General features: G+C 44.2%; 1 protein-coding gene across 2 annotated transcripts in view; it reads right to left on the bottom strand.

The window, feature by feature from the left end:
* PCNX2 (pecanex 2) overlaps nt 1–14,517 on the bottom strand; it is a 159,307-nt gene that overhangs the window by 100,078 nt on the left and 44,712 nt on the right. For both annotated transcript variants that reach the window (XM_032183690.1, XM_032183691.1), the window contains exon 13: nt 3,038–3,209. In XM_032183690.1, coding sequence (XP_032039581.1) covers nt 3,038–3,209 — 172 coding nt within the window. The remainder of the gene's footprint in view (nt 1–3,037; nt 3,210–14,517) is intronic.

Genomic DNA, 14,517 nt, shown 5'->3' with positions numbered 1-14,517 from the left:
CAAAATAAACAGTTGTCACTTACAAGAGGATTGAATTTAGGAACAGTACTTTCTCTTGTGGGAAAGTGACAATAAAAGGAGCTGATTAATCAGTTGGAATTGCATTATGAATTCCAGAGAGAATGTTTAAACAGCACACATTTCCACACAGAACACCTTCAAGAGTTTGACCACTAAGAGATGCTATTATGAGCTGCTGGCATTTAACACTGCAGTTTGGAAGTTTCTTCTAAAGGAGGATCAACCAGATAATAGCCATAGGAAAACACAAATTTTGACTTAGAGAACCTTTGGGTCTTTTGAGAAAGGAGGAACGATAAATAAGTGGCAATGTCACTGCAAATATTTTATTTTATTTTATTTTATTTTATTATTATTTTTTTTCCAAAAGGGTGATTTCATTAAAAAGATGCATCTGGGTACTAGTCCACTTGCTATGTGATAATACATATTGTCAAAGGAAAATAAATGTGTTATTTGGTGAGAATTAGTCCTTCTGTTCTCCCCTTCTGAGTGTAGCTGAAAAGAATATTCACACAAGCTTTCTCCCCCTGACAAAAGCTCTGTCATTACTGGAAGTAGCAAGTTGAGGACTTCCTACCTCCAAATTCTGCCAGTACCTGATACTTTTCCGAGATTTCCATCAAATAATTTCACTCCTCTCTCTAATGCTCACGTGGTCTCATCATAAAAACTACCGTGCATGTAGTGCATGATGATTTTAGCCACTGCAGCACTTACTGACCAATGCACCTCCGTCTGCACCTTTACTTGCACTACATATGTTAATCTACCACAAACATCAACTGAACTAAGAAATTCAAGTTGAAACCCATAGTTAGAGTGAATTAAAGGCATGATCCCTCAACTAATATAAATAAATTGCAGAACCATCATCAGTTTATGAAATAAAACAGAATCTGATCCTAAATAGATTGCTTCCAAAGAACTGGACCTGTTAAGAGACATTTCTTAAGTAATTAGGTTACACATCTAATACATTTCCACTGATTTTCTTCTTAACCTCGTTTCAAGACTTTGATCATAGCATGCTATACAGCATCACACCAGTTCCTTGGTGAGTCCTTTCTACAGTTTTTATCACTAACTTCTTACCATAGTAAACACCTGAAATAGAAAATTTTTCCTTTGCTCAGTGCTCTGTGGTGTAGAGTCAAAAATCCACTGATTTCCCAATACATCAGTTCTGAGTACCACAATAAATTATGAGTAAAATACAAGCTTTAAAGTAAATGTAAAATGACAAACATAATACTTATTTATTATTAGTTATATGGCTATATACATGTACATATATCTATATAGATAGTTATTGTTAAAAATAACCAGCAGATGGGTAAAAAAGCAAGAGAACAGCAACCCATCATTGGTATGTCGTGGGGCCAACTTCCCTCCTGATTTTATTACCTACAACAAATGCTCCTGTACCTTAAGTGACTAAGGGAATCTACTCAAAGTGCAGCAAGAGGCTGGAAGATGACAGACTACCATAGCTTAGGTAGAGCTGCATTGTGAACACCTGCAAGGATTCACAGGAGCCAGAAGTTGTGACTCCCAGAGAGACAAAGCAAGGAAGAGCCAGAGTGTGGCCTCAAACATCACTTGAACAAATATACCTGCAGATGTGCCAGCTCCCAGAGCTGGCAAAATAATAATGGGGGAACAAGCAAAGGGAAATGGTTTCTTCTCCCTCTCCTGTTAAACAGATGCCAGCTGGTGAGATGAGCCTATATTTCCTCTCTCCGCTCCCCCTCCAGGATGTTTCAAGAATCTGCTCCAGGATCTCTTTTGAGGCCAGTCAAAATTAGCACATTTATAACCACGCTTTTTTTTTTTTTTTTCTCTCTCCATACTGGTTGCTATAGTTTTTCATTTATCTCTATCCCAGGAGTCATTTAAGATTCTTGTTGAATTATTTATCAGCATTTTTACTGTTCACCTTTGATAGGCAGAGAAAATAAGATGTAAGAAGAAACTTTAATGAGACCAAAGGAAAGTAATGAAAGAAGCTAATGAAAATAAGTGAGATGCAGGTCTTCATTATTCCCCTGTTTCTGGTGAGAAGGATTGGGAGTCAATGAACCCACATGAAGGACCAGAAGACTTTTCCTAAAAATAGCAACCTTTCAGGCAATAACAGCCTGACTTAAGTATAGCAAAATGCAAGTCCGATAGTCACAGGTGAACAATGATCTCAAAGGTCATACACTCTCTAGCACAGTTTTTTTCTTCTAACACAGGACATTTTTCTGGTTCTAAATCCCAAGACTAATAACTTCTCTACTTCATACCTAACAGCGTTACACAGTTTGACCCAAGTCCAGTTCAGCATTCATACCTGTAACACAACTACAGCAGCAGCACAGTTATAGACTGAAAACGCACAACTGGAAGAAGTGTCCTGACAGAACAGGGTATTTCCAGCTCTAGCTACCCCAAATTAGTGCTAAGGACCATAAGTACTATTTTGGGGCAATACCTGGATGCCCTTAGCCACTTCAGGATACAATTCTAGAAGGAAACAGGTTGGAAAGGCTACTGCAGATTGGCGGTTCCACACCAACACATCATGTGGACAGCAAGATTAAACTAAACCAAGAAAAAGCGTGTTCTTCATGAGCAGATGAATGTTCATCTGAGGACTTGGCAGAGATTAGCTTCCAGGCATTAAATTTAAAGCTCGACTTATTCTACAGTAACTGCTCCACATAGACAAGCCCTTACAAAGATTAACTGCATTTCACAGATGATGTCTTTTGCTAATAACATCAGTGACTGTTAGTTTTCTATAGAGAATTTTCTATGAGCCTCATTTCATTAAGAACTCTTTTTACATGAGGGAAGGTTGCCAACTGCCCCCCTCCCCGCGTGTCTTAAGTCATTCCAAATGTTTCTATCAATTTGACTCAGAGTTGTGCCTCCATAACATGCATTTGATTGCCAACATGGGAAAACACAGACTTCCCCAGCTAACACTTAATTCATTTTTACAGTCTTAGGAAAAATATTGACTCACCTATTACATGGTCTCTGGCTGACTGGAGAAATCTAGGCGAAAAGAGCTTCAAGCCATACATTGTGTAAACTGAAGGATTTGTGTCTTTAGATCCAGCATCTAGCAGCAAAATAAGGCCACACAATATACAAAAATATACAGGTCTGCTGTAGGTTATGATTTTATTGTGCCCCTGGCATGGAAAAAAAAAAGAAAAGAGCATTTGAATTTTGTATTCACTCTCCTACTGTGTGCTCTACATTAAACTGGAGAGAGTTCAGGAGTCAGACAAAATATTTTAATATCTTATACATACTAATTAATAAGAAAAATGTAACAAGGCATTTTATCTTCTCCAGAGGAGACTTTCAAAAGGCACAAAAAGCAGTTAAGACTAACTCTAGCAATCATTTATTCTTTCGAATATCTAACCTTCTGGACCTTTCAAAACACGCTAATTACAAAAGAAGTTATTTTCTATAGAAAAAAAAAATCTCCATCTGTCTGAACCTTTCTTTTCAACAGAAAGATTTTTTCTCTATATTACTTCTATTTTAATGACTGTCTGCTTCAGTCAGCTTGGCTAATACTTATTACTATTTGAAATACAAGAGTATTCTGGGAAGCAAAAAAAGAAAGTCATAGAGCACCTGCTAGTTGTATTATGAGGTGTGGCACTTGATTTTGGCAGCTGTGGGCATGCTGTTCTCCTCTGAAACTTTCTTTAATCCATGTTGTTCCCTTGCCTCTGCCTTTGCACTAACTGTCCCTTGGAATCAGCTTTGTCCCCACAGCCAGCTGTACAGGCATGCCTACAGCTCAAAATGAACTTGTGTCCACTTCTGTCAGGATCCTGCTCTAATTGTTCATATGTATGCTGTTGGTCCTTGGTTTTAAATTGCCTTAGTTTTTGAGCCTACCTAATGCCACGGCACTTCACTAAACCCCATGGTGAAGGCACGGAACATGTGCAGTGATCATCCCTGGTATGACCGTTCACAACACTGACAGCAGATGCCACCATGAGACCAGACGAAGAAGCTAATGGCATCTTTTCAAAGAGAACCTTTTGTCTCCAGCAAGGCCAAAAACACATTCAAAAGGAACATTCACCATTACAGGCATTTAGAAAGTAACAACTGAGTTGGCCTTCTTCCCAGACTCACCCTGAAAGGGCAATGTGTTAAAAAGACATCTCAAACCCTTGAACAAACTGTCAGTCTGCTCTCAGGACGGTCTTTTTTCATGACTACTTTTCCTTCCATTGATGTCCTTTGCTTGTCCCCCTGCTGGCATGGGTAAGGCCAGTACTGTAGTTTTGTAAGTCAGGGCAGTGTTGGAGGTGACTCAGCAGGTAGAACCTCTTCTCTCTTGATGTCCTGGTTTCAGTTAGCACAGAATTAATTTTCTTCCTAGTAGCTGGTGGAATGCTGTGTTTTGGCTTAGAATGAGAAGAGTGCTGATAACACCCCGATGCTTTAATTGTTGCAGAGCAGTGCTTATACTAAGCCAAGGACATCTCAGCCTTTGCTCTGTCCTGCCAACGGGCAGGCTGGGGGGTGCAGTAAGAGCTGGGAGGGGACAGACCCAGGACAGGTGACCCAAACTAGCCAAAGGGGTATTCCATACCATCTGACGTCATGCTAAACAATATATAGGGGTGGCTAGCCGGGGGGAGGGGGCCGGACTGCTCGGGGTTAGGCTGGGCATCGGTCAGCGGGTGGTGAGCAATTGCATTGTGCATCACTTGTTTGTACATACTATTATTACTTTCGTATTATCACCATTGTATCATCATTATTATTATTATTATTATTATTTTCCTGTCTTATTAAACTGTCTTTATCTCAACTCACGGGCTTCACTTTCCATTTCTCTCCCCCGTCCCAGAGAGGGAGGGGGGAGGGTGAGCGAACGGCTGCGTGGTGTTTAGCTGCCAGCCGGGTTAAACCACGACAGTCTTTTTGGCGCCCAACGTGGGGCACGAAAGGTTGAGATAACGGCAGATCTGACCAGAGTGTGTTAAACTAAAATTGGTATAAGTATTAGACCTGCTTAATAGTCACTTGTCATAATGCTGATTGCTTTAATCTCAACTGTGCTGCGCCTGTTTTCCAAATTGAGTATTATAGCACGTTATTTTCCGTATGTGCTCTCTGTCATGTTGTTTATCCTCTCCGGGCCCTGGTTTCAGACCATTATGGTACTGTGTGTTGTATCAGTGGCTTATGAGATGATGAAATATCTGGCCATGACTCTAACCTGGTATTTGTACTCAGTAACATCTTCGATTCTATACTTTGGAAACTGTATTTTGGAAACTATTAGCAATTGTATCTGTTGCCTTTTTTCATTAGGGAGTCAATCTGTGGAGGGGAAAGGGGAAGATAATTTTTCTTACTTGATCACTCTCCCTTTCTCCTTCACCACCCCTGTACCCTCCTTGATCACTCTCCCTTCCTCCTTCACCACCCTCTTATCCTCCGAGCTTGTTACAATAGCTCTCCAAGATATTGAATATCCTTGGGATACTCAGACCAGCATAGTCCTGTTGTTCTGCCTCCTGAATGCACTTCAGGTTCTGCTTAAAGTTAAACAACTACTTAGGAAGCTCATCCGGAGATCTGCCCGGAGGCAGTATAGTTGTGGGTGGCAGGGAGTATGGGAGGATATGGGCAGGCATCTAGACCAGTTGGCACCCCCAGTGTTTTGGAAATTCACCCCTGAACAAGTGCAAAATCCTCAAAAACTGGCAGAATGCTTGAAAAAAAGGTGTCGCGATTCGGGAAGTTCCAAAGTAACACAAATCATTGTAACATGCTGGGGCCTGGCTTACGCCTATCGAGCTGCCATGGATACTGCTATCAACTTAGTGACAGACCCTGCGGCCACTCCAAGTCCCGTGACAGATCCAACGGCCACTGTGACCCCTACAGTGGACTCTGCAGCCGCTCCAGTCCCAGCTTCTGCAGATGCTCCAGTCCCAGCTCCTGCAGCCACTCCAGTCCCAGCTCCTGCAGCCGCTCCAGTCCCAGCTCCTGCAGCCGCTCCAGTCCCAGTTCCTGAAGCCGCCCCAGTCCCAGCTCCTGAAGCCGCCCCAGTCCCAGTTCCTGCAGTCGCTCCAGTTCCAGCTCCGGCCGCTACTCCAGTCCCAGTTCCTGCAACTGCTCCAGTCCCAGCTCCTGAAGCTGCTCCAGCTCCAGCTCCTGAAGCCGCTCCAGCTCCAGCTCCTGCAGCTGCTCCAGTCCCAGTTCCTGCAGTCGCTCCAGTTCCAGCTCCGGCCGCTACTCCAGTCCCAGTTCCTGCAACTGCTCCAGTCCCAGCTCCTGAAGTCGCTCCAGCTCCAGCTCCTGAAGCCGCTCCAGCTCCAGCTCCTACTGCTGCTCCAGTCCCAGCTCCTGCAACTGCTCCAGCTCCAACTCCAGCTCCTGTAGCCGCTACAGCTCCGGTTCCTGCAACTGCTCCAGCTCCTGTAGCCGCTCCAGCTCCTGTGGCCGTGTCAGAGAAACGAGCTGTAGCAGTGCAAGTTGACCCTGCAGAGGGCATTCCAACCCCTGTGGCAGACCCTGTAACAAAGTCAGAGAAACGAGCAGTAGCAGTGCAAGCTGCCCCTGTAGAGAAGGTGAAAATATGGTATAGAAATTCAAGTCGTTTAGAACGCAGAGAGTCTTCTGCCAATCCAGGTAAGGCTTCTGCCAAAACTAAGTATAGAGATGACGAAGATGATGACGACGCTGGGCCGTCAAGGATTCAGGAGGAGGAAGATGAGGATGCCGAAAGAGCAACAGTAACTACCCGAAGCCTAAACGAGCGCGAGCTACGAGATGTGCGAAAAGATTTTGGTCGCTGTATAGGTGAGCAGCTTGTCACCTGGCTGCTCCGGTGCTGGGACTCTGGAGCCAATTGTGTGGAATTAGACGGCAGGGAAGCCAAGCGGCTGGGATCCCTTGCTCGAGACGCCGGCATTGACAAAGCAATTGCAGATGGAGCACGACCCACCAGCCTCTGGAGGCGTCTCCTCTCAGCTGTGAGGGAAAGGTATCCCTTCAAGGAAGATATTTTATGTCTACCAGGCAAGTGGACCACTATGGAGAAGGGAATCCAGTACCTGAGGGAATTAGCCGTACGGGAAGTGATTTATGAGGATCCAGACCTCAAACAAACATCCACAGATCCAGATGAAGTCAAGTGTACACGACCCATGTGGCGGAAGTTTGTACGGAGTGCACCATCATCATATGCCAGCTCATTGGCAATAATGGCCTGGAAAGAGGATGAGGAACCCACAGTGGGTGAAGCGGCTAAACAACTCCGGCAGTACGAAGAAAGTCTCTCCTCTTCCTTACAGGCCTGCGTCTCAGCTGTGGAGAAACTTTCTGAAAAGGTTCACCAACTTGAAGAGAATCTATTGTCCTCCCCACCTGAACCAACCAGTGCCCACCGACCAAAGGAGAACACTTGGGAGAAACTTTCTGAAAAGGTTCACCAACTTGAAGAGAGATTATTCTCCTTCGCACCTGTACAAAGCAGTGTCTCAGCTGTCAGGGGTAGGCGTTCACCCACACAAGGAAGACGATATGGTGGGTACTCACCCCGTGCCACCCTGTGGTTTTACTTACGAGACCATGGAGAGGACATGAGAAAGTGGGATGGAAAATCTACCGCGACCCTAGAGGCACGGGTACGTGAGTTGCAAAAGAAAACAATCAGGAAAAAGGGATTCTCCGAAAAGTTTGCTGCTCCAACTTCCAGCAGACAGTCCTTCAAACACAGAAACGAGGAAGATTCTGACCAGGATTAGGGGGGCCCTGCCTCCAGCCAGGGGGAGGAAAGGGACAATCGAGTTTATTGGACTGTGTGGATTCGATGGCCTGGCACATCACGCGCACAGAAGTATAAGGCTTTAGTAGACACCGGTGCACAATGTACTATAATGCCATCGAGCTATAAAGGACCAGAGCCCATCTATATTTGTGGAGTGACAGGGGGATCTCAGCAGTTGACTGTATTGGAGGCTGAAGTGAGTCTGACTGGGAATGAGTGGGAAAAGCACCGCATTGTGACTGGTCCGGATGCTCCATGTATCCTTGGCATAGACTATCTTAGAAGAGGATACTGCAAGGACCCAAAAGGGTTCCGGTGGGCTTTTGGTATTGCTGCCTTAGAGACAGAGGGCATTAAACAATTATCTACCTTGCCTGGTCTCTCAGAGGACCCTTCTGTTGTGGGGTTGCTGAGGGTCGAAGAACAGCAAGTGCCAATTGCTACCACAACTGTGCACCGGCGGCAATATCGCACCAACCGAGACTCCCTGATTCCCATCCATAAGCTAATTCGTCAATTGGAGAGCCAAGGAGTGATCAGCAAGACTCATTCACCTTTCAATAGTCCCATATGGCCAGTGCGAAAGTCTAATGGCGAGTGGAGACTAACAGTGGACTATCGCGGCCTGAACGAAGTCACGCCACCACTGAGTGCTGCAGTGCCGGACATGCTGGAACTTCAGTATGAACTTGAATCGAAGGCAGCCAAGTGGTACGCCACAATTGATATCGCTAATGCATTTTTCTCCATCCCTCTAGCAGCAGAGTGCAGGCCACAATTTGCCTTCACTTGGAGGGGAGTCCAATATACCTGGAATAGGCTGCCCCAGGGGTGGAAACACAGCCCTACCATTTGCCATGGGCTGATCCAGTCTGCACTAGAGCAGGGGGAAGCTCCTGAACACCTGCAGTACATCGATGACATTATTGTGTGGGGTGACACAGCAGAGGAAGTTTTCGAGAAAGGGAAGAAAATAGTCCAAATCCTTCTGAAAGCCGGTTTTGCCATAAAACAAAATAAAGTCAAAGGACCTGCACGGGAGATCCAGTTTTTAGGAATAAAATGGCAAGATGGACGTCGTCAAATCCCAATGGATGTGATCAACAAAATAACAGCTATGTCTCCACCAACTAACAAAAAAGAAACACAGACTTTCCTAGGTGTTGTGGGGTTTTGGAGAATGCACATCCCAAATTACAGTCTGATTGTAAACCCACTCTACCAAGTAACTCGTAAGAAGAATGAGTTTGAATGGGGCCCTGAACAACGACAAGCCTTTGAACAAATCAAGCAGGAAATAGTCCATGCAGTAGCCCTTGGGCCAGTTCGAACAGGACCAGATGTAAAGAATGTGCTCTATACTGCAGCCGGGGAGAACGGCCCCACCTGGAGCCTCTGGCAGAAAGAACCTGGGGAAACTCGAGGTCGGCCTCTGGGGTTTTGGAGTCGGGGATACAGAGGATCTGAGGCCCGCTATACTCCAACTGAAAAGGAGATATTGGCAGCATATGAAGGAGTTCGATCTGCTTCGGAGGTGGTCGGTACTGAAGCGCAGCTCCTCCTAGCACCCCGATTACCGGTACTAGGCTGGATGTTCAAGGGAAGGGTCCCCTCTACGCATCATGCAACTGATGCTACATGGAGCAAGTGGGTTGCACTGATTACTCAGCGGGCTCGAATAGGAAACCCCAGTCGCCCAGGAATATTGGAAGTGATCATGGACTGGCCAGAAGGCAAATACTTTGGGATATCATCAGAGGAGGAGGTGGGTCGTGCTGAAGAAGCCCCACTGTACAACCAGTTGCCAGAGAATGAAAAGAAATATGCCCTGTTCACTGATGGGTCCTGTCGTATTGTGGGGAAGCATCGGAGATGGAAGGCTGCTGTATGGAGTCCTACGCGACGAGTTGCAGAAGCTGCTGAGGGAGAAGGTGAATCGAGTCAGTTTGCAGAAGTGAAAGCCATTCAGCTGGCTTTAGACATTGCTGAACGAGAAAAATGGCCAGTTCTCTATCTCTACACCGATTCATGGATGGTAGCAAATGCCCTGTGGGGATGGTTACAGCAATGGAAGCAAAACAACTGGCAGCGTAGGGGCAAACCTATCTGGGCTGCTGCATTGTGGCAAGATATTGCTGCTCGGGTAGAGAACCTGGCTGTGAAAGTACGCCACGTAGATGCTCATGTGCCCAAGAATCGGGCTACTGAAGAACATCAAAACAACCAGCAGGTGGATCAGGCTGCTAAGATTGAAGTAGCTCAGGTGGACCTGGATTGGCAGCATAAAGGTGAATTATTTATAGCCCGATGGGCCCATGACACCTCAGGCCATCAAGGTAGAGATGCAACATACAGATGGGCTCGTGATCGAGGGGTGGACTTGACCATGGACGCTATAGCACAGGTTATTCATGACTGTGAAACATGTGCTGCAATCAAGCAAGCCAAACGGTCAAAGCCTCTTTGGTATGGAGGACGATGGCTGAAATATAAATATGGAGAGGCCTGGCAGATTGATTACATCACACTCCCTCAAACTCGCAATGGCAAGCGCCACGTACTTACAATGGTGGAAGCAACCACCGGATGGCTGGAAACATATCCTGTGCCTCATGCTACCGCCCGGAACACCATCCTGGGCCTTGAAAAGCAAGTCCTATGGCGACATGGCACCCCAGAAAGAATAGAATCAGACAATGGGACTCACTTCCGAAACAACCTTATAGACACTTGGGCCAAAGAACATGGTATTGAATGGGTGTATCACATCCCCTATCATGCACCAGCCTCCGGGAAAGTTGAACGATACAATGGCCTGTTAAAGACTACCTTGAAAGCAATGGGCGCTGGGACGTTCAAAAACTGGGATACGCATTTGGCAAAGGCCACCTGGTTAGTCAATACTAGGGGATCTACCAACCGAGCTGGACCTGCCCAATCAAACCTGTTACGTACTGTAGATGGGGATAAAGTTCCTGTAGTGCATGTAAAAAATATGCTGGGTAAAACAGTCTGGGCTACTCCTGCCTCAGGAAAAGGCAAACCTATTCGTGGAATTGTTTTCGCTCAGGGACCTGGATATACTTGGTGGGTAATGCAAAAGAACGGAGAGGTCCGGTGTGTACCTCAAGGAGATTTAATACTGGGTGAGAATAGACCATGAACTGAATTGCACCATGTTAAATAGTATATTATACTGTATATTATCACTACCATGATTACTATAGGTGACTAATTAGAATGTATGGAAAAGAGTGTAACCTGAGCATGACATAAATGGTATGGAATAAGGGGTGGATAGATGTCCTGGTTTCAGTTAGCACAGAATTAATTTTCTTCCTAGTAGCTGGTGGAATGCTGTGTTTTGGCTTAGAATGAGAAGAGTGCTGATAACACCCCGATGCTTTAATTGTTGCAGAGCAGTGCTTATACTAAGCCAAGGACATCTCAGCCTTTGCTCTGTCCTGCCAACGGGCAGGCTGGGGGGTGCAGTAAGAGCTGGGAGGGGACAGACCCAGGACAGGTGACCCAAACTAGCCAAAGGGGTATTCCATACCATCTGACGTCATGCTAAACAATATATAGGGGTGGCTAGCCGGGGGGAGGGGGCCGGACTGCTCGGGGTTAGGCTGGGCATCGGTCAGCGGGTGGTGAGCAATTGCATTGTGCATCACTTGTTTGTACATACTATTATTACTTTCGTATTATCACCATTGTATCATCATTATTATTATTATTATTATTATTTTCCTGTCTTATTAAACTGTCTTTATCTCAACTCACGGGCTTCACTTTCCATTTCTCTCCCCCGTCCCAGAGAGGGAGGGGGGAGGGTGAGCGAACGGCTGCGTGGTGTTTAGCTGCCAGCCGGGTTAAACCACGACACTTGATTATTAAACAGATGCATCACAACGGTTTCAAAGGCATCACACTCCCCTTTAGAGAAACTGGGCACGGTGCAAGATGCCAGGTTGAAAAAGTTATGGAAGTTGCTACTTTTCAACAGGTGTCCCATAACAGTGCATAACAGAGTTAGAGCAGAGGTCAACTGCCACTGGTTACTGTCCCACACTAAATTGCAGCACATGCACATCATGAAGCCATGGTTTTATAACAGTGGAGGCTAACACCTTCCCACTCCTGCCCTAAAGCAGGTACACTGTTTATCCATCTGCTACTTTGGAAAAAATACATTCTATGGAAACACTTATTCCTCCACCTGCAAGAATACAGAATGCTTGTGTGCGTGGATGCACGTGGTACTAAACATCTGCAAAATTCCTTTCCCCAGACAGCTGCATTTCAGCTCTGCATTAAGGGATTCCTGTTGGCCACCTGTCTCCTCAGTGCCATTTTGCCCGCATAAGGAAAGCAAGACAAGACTTCTGCTGAGGGGAACCTTTCAGGCAAAAGAATGCAAACAGATACATTGCACCAACTTTTTTTTTTTTTTAATCTCAACTATTTGACACCATTGTGGTTCCTGGAAGGGGTGACACCAACAGCTCCTGGCCTTTCCGCTCCAAGCGGCGCTTTGAAATGCTAATCCAAATACAAGGAAGGATCCTTACCTTACACCTTCCATACTCATCTCTAGTATGCTTGATTCAAACTAATCCTACAAAAAATTGTTGTGGGGTTGCGGGCCAGAGAGAATAAAAGACACTTAAAAAAAAATCTTAATAGTTCTGGTAGCAAGCTAAGGAGTAAATAAGACATTTCAAATGCTTGCAAGTCAAAAAAGATTTCTTCAGTGTGAAAAGCCAGGAGCAGAGTGACAAGGATTTGTGTTTGCCTTGCAAAAAGTTGCTGTGAAAGTGTTCTTATTTGTGAAGTGTAATTTAAGTGAGTATAATAAAAGGTCGTTTCTTTCGAGTCTACTCACTGATTTGAAACAGCAACTGTATTTGTTTGGCTGCCAGCCAAGCTTATATGTTAGCACAACTATTAACAGATCTGTACTCTCTTTTGGGATCAATCAGTTAACAAGGTGGCAGATTGCTGGGAACTAGCGTGCTTATATTGCACCTTACATTCATGGAATATGAATCTCGTCAGACTGACAAATGCTAGCTGGTGTTTAATAAGAGTTTCAGTGTTACTAAAGTACTGCGTGTGTAGCTTGATTTTGTTTTTTAAATACCGCACGCATCCATGAAAAAAATCATAGGAGAGTTGGGAAAAAACCTGACTTTAAGAACAGACAGGTTATAATATTATAAGCATATTTTTAAACTTCAGTTCATTTATCTTAAATACAAATTGTGCTTTAGGAAAAGAAATTAGTAAATATTGCATCTAAACTGCTTAATGACTTACAGCCTGATGCACATTCCAAAGCAAGGACTTCTGTTGTGATATTACAGTCCTGTCTTATCTCTGGATTTACGGAACCCAGATTTTACTTTTGCATGGTAGTTATTTGAAAGCAGTTGGGTAAGACTGAGGTGATGACTAGAAGTCCAGAGGTTCAGATCTAAACATCTTTCAGTTCCAAGCAGAACACCAACATATTCAATTAGGTTTACATCAAGTATTTAACTCTTATGGCTAAACAGATCAGTCTTAACATGCTAATAACAACAATGCTAGTTAGGATTGAGGGAAAAGCTTTGAAGTGTTGTCTGAACAGTCTGCAAAATGTGAGTAAATACTACTTTCCTTATTTTTCAGGTGGCACCAGGGGACAAGACAGAATCCTGAACTGGAGTTACTGGGTACTTTTGGACCAACAGGAGCAAACCAAAGAGCACTGATGCATTTGGAAGGACACTGGCTGCACAGCTCTTCAAATTTTCACATACAAAAATGATTTTCATCTTGGTGAAACTGCTCTGCTCTGTATCCTCCTTCAGACGAATTTAAATAGTAAATCTGGGTTTCTCTTATATTTTACATCTAACTTATCAAACAGTAGTTTCTCAACTAAGAAACATCAGTGAAAACTCTTGCTTTCCCTTAACTCTGCTAAATAAAAAAAAACACTGAGTTTTTCAAGGTCACATTTCTTAATTCAGAAACACATTCATGTCCTACAAACAGAGCTGGTACATCTCATGTTTTGATAAAAATATGAAAATTTTCAACAAAGGTAGAACAATTTCATCAATACTTCAAGTGCAAAGTAAAATAGCACTTCTGACTGCAAAGCATTTTGATGAGGGAAATTTCAGAAAGACATTAAATAATTTTTGCTTGTGTGCAAACATGCAAGAAGACAGACGGAAAGCTTTATAGAAAAGAAAAGTGTGTGTCCTTGGTTCTAACAAAAAATCATACAGGAACAAATTAAAAATAGTTTTTCTAAATCCCATACAGCACTTTAAACTGACTACGGTAGTTACCAAACTGAGTTAGATAACTGCTTTGGCAGGTAATAAGACCAGGACAATGAAGTTATAAAAGTGATTCAGTAGATCTTATTAAGAGCTTGATCATAATCCTTCAAAGCTCGAACGCCTTTGTAGACCTGAACTAGATCCTGAGCTATACAGGTGTCTTAGAGGGATTTACAGACAAGCTCTCATGATCCTTTTATATAGCAATTTACTACAGACACAACCTTTATTGGCCAATTTGCCACTGCTGCTGCTAAACAATAACAAGAAATTTGCAGTTATCAAAGCCACTTGACTATAACCTTGAAATGCACACAGCTAGGGTCTCTTGGATCTCTG

The sequence above is a fragment of the Aythya fuligula genome, chromosome 3, assembly GCF_009819795.1.
Source record: "Aythya fuligula isolate bAytFul2 chromosome 3, bAytFul2.pri, whole genome shotgun sequence".
Classification (NCBI taxonomy): domain Eukaryota; kingdom Metazoa; phylum Chordata; class Aves; order Anseriformes; family Anatidae; genus Aythya; species Aythya fuligula.
Note: the sequence above shows the minus strand (reverse complement) of the source record. Positions and strands in the feature narration are given on the sequence as shown.